The sequence below is a fragment of the Narcine bancroftii genome, chromosome 9, assembly GCF_036971445.1.
Source record: "Narcine bancroftii isolate sNarBan1 chromosome 9, sNarBan1.hap1, whole genome shotgun sequence".
Taxonomy (NCBI): Eukaryota; Metazoa; Chordata; class Chondrichthyes; order Torpediniformes; family Narcinidae; genus Narcine; species Narcine bancroftii.
Window position 1 is genome coordinate 89,755,220 of NC_091477.1, and position 13,156 is coordinate 89,768,375.

At 37.9% G+C, this 13,156-nt stretch overlaps 1 protein-coding gene across 5 annotated transcripts in view; it reads right to left on the reverse strand.

The window, feature by feature from the left end:
• Positions 1–13,156, reverse strand: part of ift80 (intraflagellar transport 80 homolog (Chlamydomonas)) — a 189,248-nt gene that overhangs the window by 22,831 nt on the left and 153,261 nt on the right. For all 5 annotated transcript variants that reach the window (XM_069896778.1, XM_069896777.1, XM_069896779.1 and 2 more), the window contains exons 15-16: positions 11,339–11,486; positions 9,970–10,141 (exon numbers count right to left, since the gene is read on the reverse strand). In XM_069896778.1, coding sequence (XP_069752879.1) covers positions 9,970–10,141; positions 11,339–11,486 — 320 coding nt within the window. The remainder of the gene's footprint in view (positions 1–9,969; positions 10,142–11,338; positions 11,487–13,156) is intronic.

Sequence of the window (13,156 nt, forward strand, 5' to 3'; positions counted from 1 at the left end):
AAGCAGGTTTTGGGTAATATAAGCCATGGTCCCGCTGCTGAAGTTTGAGACTCTCCGAGAGGTGGCAACATTTCTCAGCAAGAAGAAGAACTTCTAGAGTCCAGCCAACGTCCCGGTTGGGGGAGGTGGAGAAGCTGCTACCGGCACCCTGACAACCTACTACAAGAGTGCAGTCATTGCCTCGCTTCAGCAGTTAGGACCAGTCCAGGTGTTAATAAGTATAGTTGGGAAAGGCTTGCATATTGTAGTTTGAAATCAGCTTTTGAATTTGTAATAAACATTTGTATAAACTGAACTGCTCTCGGTGTGTGTGTCTAATTTTCTTTCGGTAGCTCAAACACTGTGACCAATCTAAAATGAACAAAATGAGAGGTATAACTTTACCCAAGACAGGAACTCCTGAGAATGTTGCAATTTTGGAGCAAACGAAATGACAACAGAAAATGCTGGAGACATTTAGCAGGTGAGACAATTCTGTGGAGTGAGAAACAGTTCTAATCTTGATTAACTTTTTTCAAGTCTCTCCACTGATGCTGCTTAATCTCCTTAGTTTTTACATTTTATACAGCTTTTTGGAGTGAGTCATTACATGCATTTTGAAAAGAGAGATATTTTGTTTTATAGAGGGCCAGCGACCTGCCAAATGTACAACAAGACAGCAGTGAGAGCAGATAACCCTGGAGGTCAATGTCAAGGGTCAAAGTCCAATAAAAGTCCAATAATTTAGATTCAATATTTCATTAAATCTTTATTGCATCGAAGGAAGCCTTCAACTCATTGAGTCCAAGTTAGCATCTTGTCGGTTGATTTATTCAATCCAATTACCTTACTCTTTCCCAAAACCTCTGCAGTTAAGGAACTTCAATGGCTTCATGTGTGATCATAAACAGAGAATGGATCTTCAGTTGTAATATTCCAACAAATGCATCACCAATCTCAGACTCCATTCCATTCGTCAAATATTCACCTACACACAATCTCTACCAATCATTATTCCTGGCTAACAAACCTGTACTCATTGCACCATCACACACAAAGAACTGCTGCAAACTTCACCTCTAGAGGTGCACAATGGCAGTTGCTGAAACATAACAGCAATGTACTGAATTCATCAACATCCTTCTCTCAATGTTGGTGGGAAGATCATACACAATTAGATGCAGCAGTGGCTAACAGGAGGCAGATGGTATCACCTACATGCTCTATATCTGTAGAACTGAAAACAGTGATGATCCTTGTATTAACTCAATCCTCACATCTCACCTTCCTCTCAAGCCATGCTTTCTTTTGATTTACCAGTTTTACAGATTAGATTTTTGTAGGTATAAAACTCTAGGCAGAGACAAGCTTCTCTTGAAAGGACCACATTGGTTGCCTTTCATTTGTGTCTCTTCCTAAATGCTGATGTATGTGGTCTTGTATTTTTTTCTCAATAATTTGCTCATCAATGTCAGGTTGAATTATCTTTGACTATTTGAATCTCCCCCTCCCTTTTTAAATAATGGTACCCCATGAGCAGCATTCCATGTAGTAGCCAAAATATAATAGAAAATGATAGTTGGAACAAACGTTACTCATTTTAACAGCTCAAGAGGTTTTTTTGGTCGAAATTTATAGATATTGCATTATTTCATTCAATGCTGATTTCCAATGCTGCTTGGAATTTCCAATTCCTTGCTTAACTTGTTATCTTTCTTCATTTTTTGTAAAGATGGAATGCCACATCTGCCTCCACACTCAGGTTACTGTTTGTCTCTAATCCACATATTGGAAATTATGTTTTGCTAGATTTTATCTGCCAATAATTTTCATGCATCCTTTAAATGACTTCTAGTGTGATTCGTGCCACAAGTATATGCATGGGCTATAGATATCACTTTATTATCTCATGGATTTTTATAAGTACCCAAAAGCAAGCATGGACAATCTAATATTGTTTTCCTTTGACTCTTTTTGTGATTTTGAATGGTCATTTGTTGTTCTCAATTTATTTATTGTCAAATTCTCCCTCACAATTCCTTGGTCAACTCCCCCTTTCATTTCATTCTTCTCACAAAATACTCCGTTTTCCTCAGGCCTCTCTCATTCTCTGTGAAAACTGATACCTCAGATCCTTAGCAACTTAAACTAAAACTGATATAGTGGAGGACAGAATTTGGTGCTCATAATTTAAGCTATTGCTCTATCCAAAACTGGATTTATTTTATTTTTTTAGAATTAATAGGTAAATTCATTGCTCTGAATCCATCTGCGATGATTCTTGATGACACAATTTATACATCTCAACTGGCAGAGAGCCGATCATAAAGGTAAACATGCTGAAAATTGTCCGTAATCCTACAAAGGTTCTATAGCTCATATGGATTTGCTGACGAGAACACTTAACGAGTTGCAGAGCAAACAAGGCTTGCATCCTTAATTACATTGAGATTAACAGTTGAGAAATGGCAAACTGATTGAGCACATATGAATAATAATGTCCCTAAATGTTCATGTGAACCTTTGCTTCAGTTGCTTATTACTTTCCTCTCTTAAGCCTCTTTTACCTCTTAATTCTCTGCTTCTCAAGCCTCATTTCTTTCTCTCTCATAATTATCCTTCTTATTCTCTCCACACCTTTATCTCCCCATTCTGTTTATCTCAAATATGTTCTATTTCTAATTTTTAAATCCCAGTTCCTAACATGATCAGATTTATATGATGAAAAAAAATAACAAGCTTTCACTGAGTTTCTCTTTGTCTCACTCCTTTCTTTTATATATGTCAGCAAAATGTACAAAAATACTTACATCTGCATATACTTTATGCGCCAAAGTTTTCCGATTGTAATTTCCTACATCTAAGTTTACAAAGAGTTTTACCCATGCAAACTTATCATGGTATAGTTACACAATCTGACTGCTTGCTGGCTTTGTGCCCAGCTTGCGAACATCTTCACGATTTCTTTGAGGAAAATTCAAGTCTTTCTAATCACCAGCTTGGTTTTATCTCCTGGTAAGTTTTGATTCCAGGTTTAATGGGATAAATCATGAGTTTTTTCCCCAAAGTTTTAAAGGGTAGTAGAACTCTTCCCAAATCAAAAGACTGTAAATTCTGTTTAACATCAAAGGTGTTGAGGGCCCAATCTATCTTTGACATTGGCAAAGTCCAGTAATGTTCCAATAAATTATGTCCAATTGAGCACAGAAAATATTTTAAAAAAAGTAATGCTCTTAAAGATGAAATTAACCATTCAGATGGGGAGATTTTATTTCCCCAGAGGCTGGGAATCAGTGATGCAAAGTAAGAGGAACTGAGATGGTTTTGGATCAAATTTATTTTATCAGTTTGTTTCGTTTAAAGATTCCTTAGATATCTTCTTCAATAGGTGACTTCAACATGCATTAAAACAGTTGTAGTGCATTACTCCTCTATAATTAGTCACGATGTTGTTCAATTGGAATTCTGAATTGAAGGTAGCTTTTGGCACAGCCAGTAATTTGTTGGTGTGTGGAAGTACTTTGAAAGAGTGTTGTTTATCTTTACAGTACTGTGCTAAAGTATGATGAATGATTAATTAAAAAATATATTTCCATTCACAAAGAGAAGCAATAGATTTTGGGAAAGAGTGAATGTGTTAAGTGGTCAATTTCTAATGGAAATGAATTCCACTGCAATTCTAACTCTTCAGCAGGCATTCATCCACATTCCAACTTTGTGGCCACCTTGAATTTCAAGGCCTTTGTTATTAATGATTTTTGTTTTAAACTAAAATGGATAAATTAATGGCCTGTCAAAATGACAAATACATATTCAGTTTGAATTTTGTTTCATTCATGATTTCTATATGTGAATTGAAATGTTTAATTTTCTGGTTGTTTTTGTCTTTTGTTTAATTTGACATCTTTTGACATTTTACAGAAAGAACTATTTTTCCTGAGAGCTGCACTTGCAGCTCAGACAAAATCGGCTCCAGAAGGGAGGTATTACCCAAATTACTTGGAAAGCAAATACTGCTCTTTATCAGATGATGGAAAATATTTTTTGCTGCTTGCCAAATCCTTTGGCTAACATCTTTTGCTGGAAAATGTTATACTGATGCATAAGATTTGTCAAAGACCAATTGTCCTTGCAACATTAAGCAGAATGTCATTATAACCAGCTGATGTATTGATGCAGAAAACACATTAGTGTATCATTACAGTGATACAAATCTATGTAAATAGTGCATGCCAACTTTTATTGGTAAGGTTGTGTGCACCAGAACTACTTCAATGCACAGTGAACACAATAACCCAGAAGTTTATACTGGCAATTGCAGCCAACAAATGTTTAATACATTTGTGGAAGAAAAGTGCATAAAGAGCCTGCAAATAGAAAACAGACAACTTCAGCAAGTTGGCAATAAGATGAACGACTGAGCAAAGTGTGTGGATATGCATTTTGGCGGAAAGAAATGGGAAAAAGAATATTACTGAAATGAGGAGAAACACGTAAGTATTTATGCTACTGACATACAGGTATCTTCAAAGTACCAACTGAGACATAAGAAGCAGGAGAAAATCAGTTTAAAGAACAAAGCAGTGGATGCATCTCCTGTAGGGGCAAACCAGAGTATTCTTTGCAGAATGAGCTTTAACATCAAGAATGAGCTAGTCCGGAGGAGTCACGCGATGGAGTAGTGGCCGGACGGTGAACTCCAGCCCTCTCCAGAAAAGTCGGGAAAAACAAGAGAAAACACAAAGGCACAGAAATAAAAGTTACAGAAAAGTGAGTATAAAGGTGGAAAGAAGATGGCGACAAAAAAAGAAAAGTCGAAAGCAACGGTAAGAAGAGAGGAAGAGAAGACAAAGGAGGAAAAAGGTGAAGGCCTTACCTGTCCGAAGAGGCCCGCTGCGGAGAGAGAAACCCGCTCCCTCAGGTCGGTAAATAATGGACTACAAAAATGGCTCGCAGAGCCGAGCAAAAGTGCGCAACCTTCGCGCATGCGCGATGCGAATGAAAAAAAACACACCGACGGGAGGGGGGACCAGCTGGGGAGTCGATCTCCACAGCCGGCAACGACAGCTGCAGAACACCTGCAGCAAGAAGAGACCACAGAAGACAATAGAAACAAGAAAGAAGAGGAGGAAAGGGCAACAAAGAAACAACAGATGGTCAACCCAGAGGAAGAAGAAGAGGAAGAGTATGGTGAAATAGAAGAAGAAAAGATAGGCAAGGTAAAGGATATACTTGCTCTTATTAAAGGATACATGGAGTCGTTTAAAGAATGGCAAACACAGGAATTTAAGGATTTAAGAAAAAGAATAAACAACACAGAAGAGAAAATAATTAAAATGGAGATGACCTTAACAGAAATGGGAAAAAAAATGGACAAGATGGAAGAGCGGGCAGTAGCAGCAGAAATGGAGGTAGAAGACTTAAAAAAGAAATTGGAGAAATCTAATAAAAAAACTAAAGAGACACAAGAACTACTAGCTCAAAAAATAGATACAATGGAAAACCATAACAGAAGAAATAACATAAAGATAGTGGGCCTTAAGGAAGATGAAGAAGGCAAGAATATGAGGGAGTTTATAAAAGAGTGGATCCCTAAGACCCTAGGATGTCCAGAACTACAGCATGAAATGGAAATAGAAAGGGCACATAGAGTATTGGCCTCTAAACCACAACCACAACAAAAACCAAGATCTATTGTAGTAAAATTCCTAAGATATACTACAAGAGAAAAGGTACTGGAGAAGACAATGGAAAAAGTAAGAGAGGGCAACAAACCACTGGAGTATAAAGGGCAAAAAATCTTCATTTATCCAGATATAAGTTTTGAACTCCTAAAGAAGAGAAAAGAGTTCAATACAGCAAAGGCGATTTTATGGAAGAAAGGGTATAAATTTATACTAAAGCATCCAGCGGTATTGAAAATATTTATTCCAGGACAACAAAACAGACTATTCTCGGATCCAGAAGAAGCACGAAAATTTGCAGAACAATTACAAAAATAGACTGAGGGAGGAAGACGGGTAATGAGAGCTAAAATGATTACGACTGATATGTATGTGGGTAAAGACAAAAATAGACTGAGGGATGAAGACGGGTAATGAGAGTAAAAATGATCATGATTGATATGTATGCAGGTAAAGAGGTATAAGAGTGAATAGAGACAATGAGCATACATGAATGTATCTGTACTTAGAGGAAAATATAGATAGTATAGACAAGAATTAATAAGGGAAGGTAATGGAATAGAGAGAATAAGGAGGGAATTAAAAGAGGGACCTTTGTGACATATGAAAAGTGAAATCTTTTCTGGGGGAGGCGGGGTGGGGGGAAATAGCGGTCACTGCAAAATCAGTTGACGCTTGCGAGTGGATTCGCAAATCCAAATGGAGAGGGGAGATGTGGTTGTCCGACAAGGGATAAAGGACAACTCAGGAGGTGAAGGGGAGATTGGGGATAAATAAGATAGAAATAGGAGAATAAGGAAAATGTTAGATGTTGTAGGAATGTTGTCTTATAAAGAGTTGAAAATAAGAAAACAGAAATGGAAAAGGAGGAAAGGTAATGATGGAAAAACGGAAAGAGAAGATAAACAAAATATAAAAGGGCTACGCTGAACTATATGTCTTTAAATATTAATGGAATACATAACCAAATTAAAAGGAAGAAACTACCAAATTTAAATGAATAAATGTATTCCATTAGAAAAAATAACATATTGGTTAAGAAATAATATTGAAATATTCGAACAAGTATAGGAGCCTTACATTAAATATAATAGCGAAAACCTACCGGGGACAAACATTACCTAAGTTGATGGAAGGAGAAGGAAAGAAAAGAATGGACTCAGTAGAATTTCTGGTGTAATTTTGTTGAATGACAACATTGTCTGACTGGCTTAATGCAACCTAGATTGTATACCTAAAATGGATGAGAGGGGGGGGTGGGGGGATGGTTTGGGAGGAAAGGGGGGGGGGAGAAAAAGTCACTGTATATGTGTGAAAAAGAAATAGTGTATATCATGGCTAATGTGATTTATGGTGTGAAAAATAAAAAAAATATAAAAAAAAAAAAAAGAATGAGCTAGTCCGGCATCTCAATGAATCGTCCCAGAGAAAAGTGAACATCTTTGAATCATTCCAACATAGAACCAATGCTTCAGCACTGGAAACATCATCGACAAAATTTCACTGAAAGCCAGGAACAGCAGCAAATCAATCAGGACATGGAAGGAACACTCTGTTCTTGATGCAAGCATCCTTGACTCCATCCCATCAGGATGTTTTCTCACCAATTTTGACAGGTGATAGGTCTTGAAGGGCCACAACCCAACTCATAAATAATGTGGCTTTCGGAGCTTTAGGAAATTCTATATCTCAGAGACGAATAAGCTTTAGTCACAAATTCTTATCCTTATCATTCACATGCAGGAAGATGAATTTTTCCATGGAACCTCAGAAATAACTAGTCATGACCAGCTTCAAGAAATGAGATATCCAACAGAATGATCTCTCTACTGCCTACCACATGAAAAGTTAACAGCGGGGTCCTCCAGGCGTCTTCTCCCAGTGGTCCTGCAGCTGCTCCGTGAATCACAGGGAGACCACATGCTGAATCTGAGAAAATTGCAGGAAGCAGCACCAACTCCTCTTACCTTATCTAAATCTCCAACTCTAATGCTCTGGAGAGACTGTGGAATGTGTGGCAGTGCATCTAATCTTAAACACAAACAAAAAATCTATAACAACTACACTTCAGAGCAAAGTTATTTAAACCTCATAAGTTGAGCTCTGACAAGAAAATGATGTTTGTCTTTGTGCATGCTCAAAGACTGAGCTCCAAGACACTTTTGGTATTCAAAGTTGTAAATCTGTGAAATGTTCTACCACAGAGGCCTATGGATGTTCAGAATTTTGGGATATTTAGTCCATAACTAAAGAGTATGGAGATCAGTGATGTGGATTTGATGGAAAGTGAAATTGCATGACAGGAATTAGCCACAACCTTATTCATTTGTGGAACTGATTCATGAGGACATATGATGTACTCCTGCTTTATTTCTTTTGATCTTATGTTATGACACAGTTTTGTTGTTATTTTAGCAGAAACGTTAAATCATGTTAAGATATTTTACAAACATTGCCAAATATAATCATTCATCTGTTCATGTTTTCAACAGCAATTTCTAGGTTAATGTTTTGAACAAAAATGTTCCATTTTGACTGACTGCCATTGCAACTGCCGTGAGATTTTCAAATAATCACTGAAGCCCATGCATTCAACATAAAGAAATGGAGGTGAAACAATTAATTTTTCAAAATTACATGTCCCAATCTACAGTTCCACACAATCAATGTTAACAAGCTGAAATATGAGACGGCTGCTTTAAAATTATAATGCCCCAAGTGGGCCCATTGGCACAGGTCCATGAGACCACATTTTCTTTTCTGAAGCTGAATCAGATTCCAGAAATCAAGATGGTAGATTATTCTTTCTTTCTCTCCTTTTTTTAAATATAGGGGCTCTGGAGTGTGACAACTCTGCTTGCCTTCAAATGGCACACAAAAGAAAGCTTTTCCCTGTATCTCGGTACACAAGACACTAATAATTAAATAAACTACAATAATGGCATGTTAGGAATGTATGTGAAAATGTTGGCTTGTGAAGGCAGGTGGTATTAGAAATGGGGAAGGGTGGGGAAAGGAGGATAGATCATCATTCTGTTTGGTGAGTGGGTTATGGTAGGAAATATCAGTATTGAGCTGCAGAATTTTGGTGGGGCAATGAAGAGCAGTGAGTTTTGATATGCTGGTGATTGGAAAAGGAGGAGGAAAGTACACTTAAGGGAATTGAAAAGGGGAGAACCAAAGACCAATGTCACAGGACGTGCTCAGACCAAGGGGAGTGTTGGAATTGTGGTGCGGTGAGTTGATTTTTCAACGAGAGTGGCAGTATCCAGAATGCATCAAAGTAATTTACTTATCTTGCAGATCTCCCAGTTCAGTGCTGCATAAATAAGACTATGTTTTCTGAGGGATTTCCCAGTGATAGGCATTCCTGGGAGAACATAATCCAAGTTTCCTGCATTCATTGAATGGAAAATGACATCATCCTGACTGGTCTGACACAAGATAGCGAGTCAGATTCTCAAGGATGACCAATGCCAGGTAATAATCAATTTTCCTGATCATAATGAAGTGAGCCAGAAATCTAATTATGATCTTCTCTGGGTAAAAACAACATTTAGCCATGTAGCATTGAGCAAAACAATGTTTTTAGATTTACTTTCTCGGCAGTACTTTTATATTTAGAAACAACAACGGAGTTAAATTTCAATTACATTGAGGCAAAATCTAAGTGCTTATTAAGCATAACAGAAAGTAAAATCAGAATACCACATAATGGACAACTAATCCATTTTCAGATTAGCTGGAATATCTGAAGATGTTATATGGTGAAAGCTGCAATTAAATTCTTACTCAAATTGGAGTTACTCATTTTGTGGCATATGATAGATTTCAACAATACTTTATCCTCAAGGACCTTAATTGCAAACTATAAATTGTGATGAGAATACTACAAAAGATAAAACACATTTTGGGGATTAATTTTCATTTTTGAGTGGTTTTGATTTTAGATTTCCTTTATCACTCTCTGGAGTATGAACCTTTTGATGTAAAATATTAAATTGTATTCTCAGCACAGTAGGAGTCATTTAAACCTGTGCCACCCAATTACACCAAAATTAACCTATAACCCCTGTATGTTTTGGAGGGTGAGAGGAAACCAGGTCACCCGGAGAAAACCCGTGCAGACAGGGAGAGAATGTACAAACTCCTTACAGACGGTTCCGGATTCGAACCTGGGTCATTGGCACTGTCAATAGCATTGCACGAACAGCTCTGCTAACCATGCATATTCTGAGTATTCACTCCTCTATACTGAACTGAATAATAGCTTCACTAGTTTACATCCACAATTCTTCATAAATACCTTGACGAAACGACAGAGACGGACTGCATCATCCCACCGTGATCCACTAACATATTCATGTAGAATAGCAGGGTAGGGTGAAATACTTGTGTGCATCATTGAGCCATCAACTCTTCTGATTGTCACTTGATTTCCCACATAATTTACAATCTGGGGACTTTTACCAAATTCACTGCAAAACAAAACAAATGCTCTGCGGATTCACATAGTTAAAGGAGTTATTCATATTCTGGTGTTCTTTTCCTTAGTACACAGTCATTAAAATAATATTAATGAATAATATTAATAATAATATTAATGAAAATGTCATGCAAGCACCATTTGTGCACCTTTAAAGTTCCCCACCATGACTACCAGCCCCCACACATCTCCATCGGGCACACAAAACTCAAAACGGTCAACCAGTTTACCTATCTCGGCTGCACCATTTCATCAGATGCAAGGATCGACAACGAGATAGACAACAGACTCGCCAAGGCAAATAGCGCCTTTGGAAGACTACACAAAAGAGTCTGGAAAAACAACCAACTGAAAAACCTCACAAAGATAAGCGTATACAGAGCCGTTGTCATACCCACACTCCTGTTCGGCTCCGAATCATGGGTCCTCTACCGGCATCACCTACGGCTCCTAGAACGCTTCCATCAGCGTTGTTTCCGCTCCATCAGCGTTGTTTCCGCTCCATCCTCATTCCGCTTCATTGGAGCGCTTTCATCCCTAACGTCGAAGTACTCGAGATGGCAGAGGTCGACAGCATCGAGTCCACGCTGCTGAAGATCCAGCTGCGCTGGGTGGGTCACGTCTCCAGAATGGAGGACCATCGCCTTCCCAAGATCGTGTTATATGGCGAGCTCTCCACTGGCCACCGTGAGAGAGGTGCACCAAAGAAAAGGTACAAGGACTGCCTAAAGAAATCTCTTGGTGCCTGCCACATTGACCACTGCCAGTGGGCTGATATCGCCTCAAACCGTGCATCTTGGCGCCTCACAGTTTGGCGGGCAGCAACCTCCTTGGAAGAAGACCATAGAGCCCACCTCACTGTCAAAAGACAAAGGAGGAAAAACCCAACACCCAACCCCAACCAACCAATTTTCCCCTGCAACCGCTGCAACCGTGTCTGCCTGTCCCGCATCGGACTTGTCAGCCACAAACGAGCCTGCAGCTGACATGGACATTTACCCCCTCCATAAATCTTCGTCCACGAACCCAAGCCAAAGAAAGAAAGAAAGTTCATCTAGTGATATTATCAGGTCCAAAATTTCATATTACAAATAATACTATATTTTAAAAAAACTTCTGTCAAATATCTCTGATATAAGATGGGCATCGATGAATGTGCAAGATAATTATCTGCTGAAAAAAGTTTTACCTTGCATCTTTTTCATAAACTGTTTTGGATAGAAGCTCCTTGTCCACATATACTACGTTTGGATAATACCATGCTATAAAGTACATATTCTGCATTCCACATAGTATGTTGATTGTGTCATTCCAAGCCATTGAGTGCACCATAGTTCCTGAATTAAAACAAAGATATAATTAGTTTTAAATTTTTTTTTCCTTTCAACTCTTCAATATTTGTTTTAATTTCAATGTTTGTCTTTCTGATTCAACGAACCATGTTAATATTACACAGGTAATGTGAATATTATTATTTTATTTTTCTAGGCTACAACGCTTTTAGTATTAATAAACAAAAGTGTAATTAGCCATGCTTTGATCATTTTTCTCCAAGATTGCAGACTGTAATGTCCAAGTAGATTAAACTTCAGTTGCAGGAGAGTCCAATACCGTAGAATTGGCAAGTCAAACAATTCATGCAGTATTTAAAAATCTGCAAACTTTCAATCATCTTGTGCAAATAGTAAATCACAGAATGCAATCCATAATGATCATTGAGTGACTGCAAAAATTAAAAAGGCATGATCTTGACTGTCATCAGGTTCTAGCAGACAACAATTCCAATGAGCTTTATCATCAAATTGTTTTTTGGAAATTTTTAAAATTACTTTGTGAATTTAACAATTTTACGAGTTTCTACTTTCATTTTACATGCGCAATAACAACATGATTATTTCCCACTTGTAAAATAATATCTCTATCAGATGAGGTCTCAAATTGCATTGAAAATTTTAAAAAGCTTTCTGGCTATTCCATCACTGTGAGCACCGACATTTAGAAATAAACCCCACGTAAATTAAAGTTCTAACCTGTTGTATTCTGATGACAGAATAAAATATTTGCATTGATATTAGTATCTTTGGAAACCACGGATAAGGTGCTGGAAGACTGGAGAATGGCTAATGTTATATTTCATGCTTTTATTTCAGAAAGGCTGCAAGAATGAACAGGGAACTACAGGCAGCTGGATAAATTATTGAGGGGATTCTGAGAGACAGGATTTTAATGCATTTTAAAAAGCATAGCCTGATTAGGGATAGTGTGTAGGTCTCATGAATTTGATTGAATTTTTTAAAGCAGTGACCAAGAATATTTATGAGAGGGCAATAGACATTTTTACATAGACAAGGTCCTGTATGGTAAGCTAGACTGGGAGGTTAGAGCAAATGAAATCCAGTGTGCGAAAGTCAATTGGATAGAAAAATGGCTTGATGATAGGAGACAGAGGGTGATAGTAGAGAGTTGTTATTCAGATCGGAGGCCTGTGATCTGTGGAGCGCCACAGGAATCAGTGCAGGGTCCACTGTTGCTTGTCATCTATGTTAATGAGTTGGATGACAATATAGTTAACATGTTAAAAAAATTTGTGGATAACACAAAAATTGGTGGTATGGTCTGTGGACAATAAAGAAGGTTATTTGACATTACTTACAATAGGATCTATACAAACTGGGGAAAAGGGCCAAAGAATGTTAGATGGAAATTAACTTGGACACGTGCAAGGTGTTGCACTTTGGTAGGTTAAACCAGGTTAGGATTTAGCACACGGGAGGCCCGAGAGAGTGTTGTAGAACAGTGAAACTTGGGAGTACAGGTAAATGGTTCAGACGAGTACTGGAGCTGGGACATAATGTTACAAGTTGTCAAGAACACACTTGGAGTACTGAGTGCATTTTTGGTCTCTCAGCTATAAGAAAATACATAATTAAGCTGGAAAGGATGCAGGAAAGATTCACAAGAATGTTATGAGGACTGGCAGGCTTAGTTACAAGGATAGGCCGGGAAT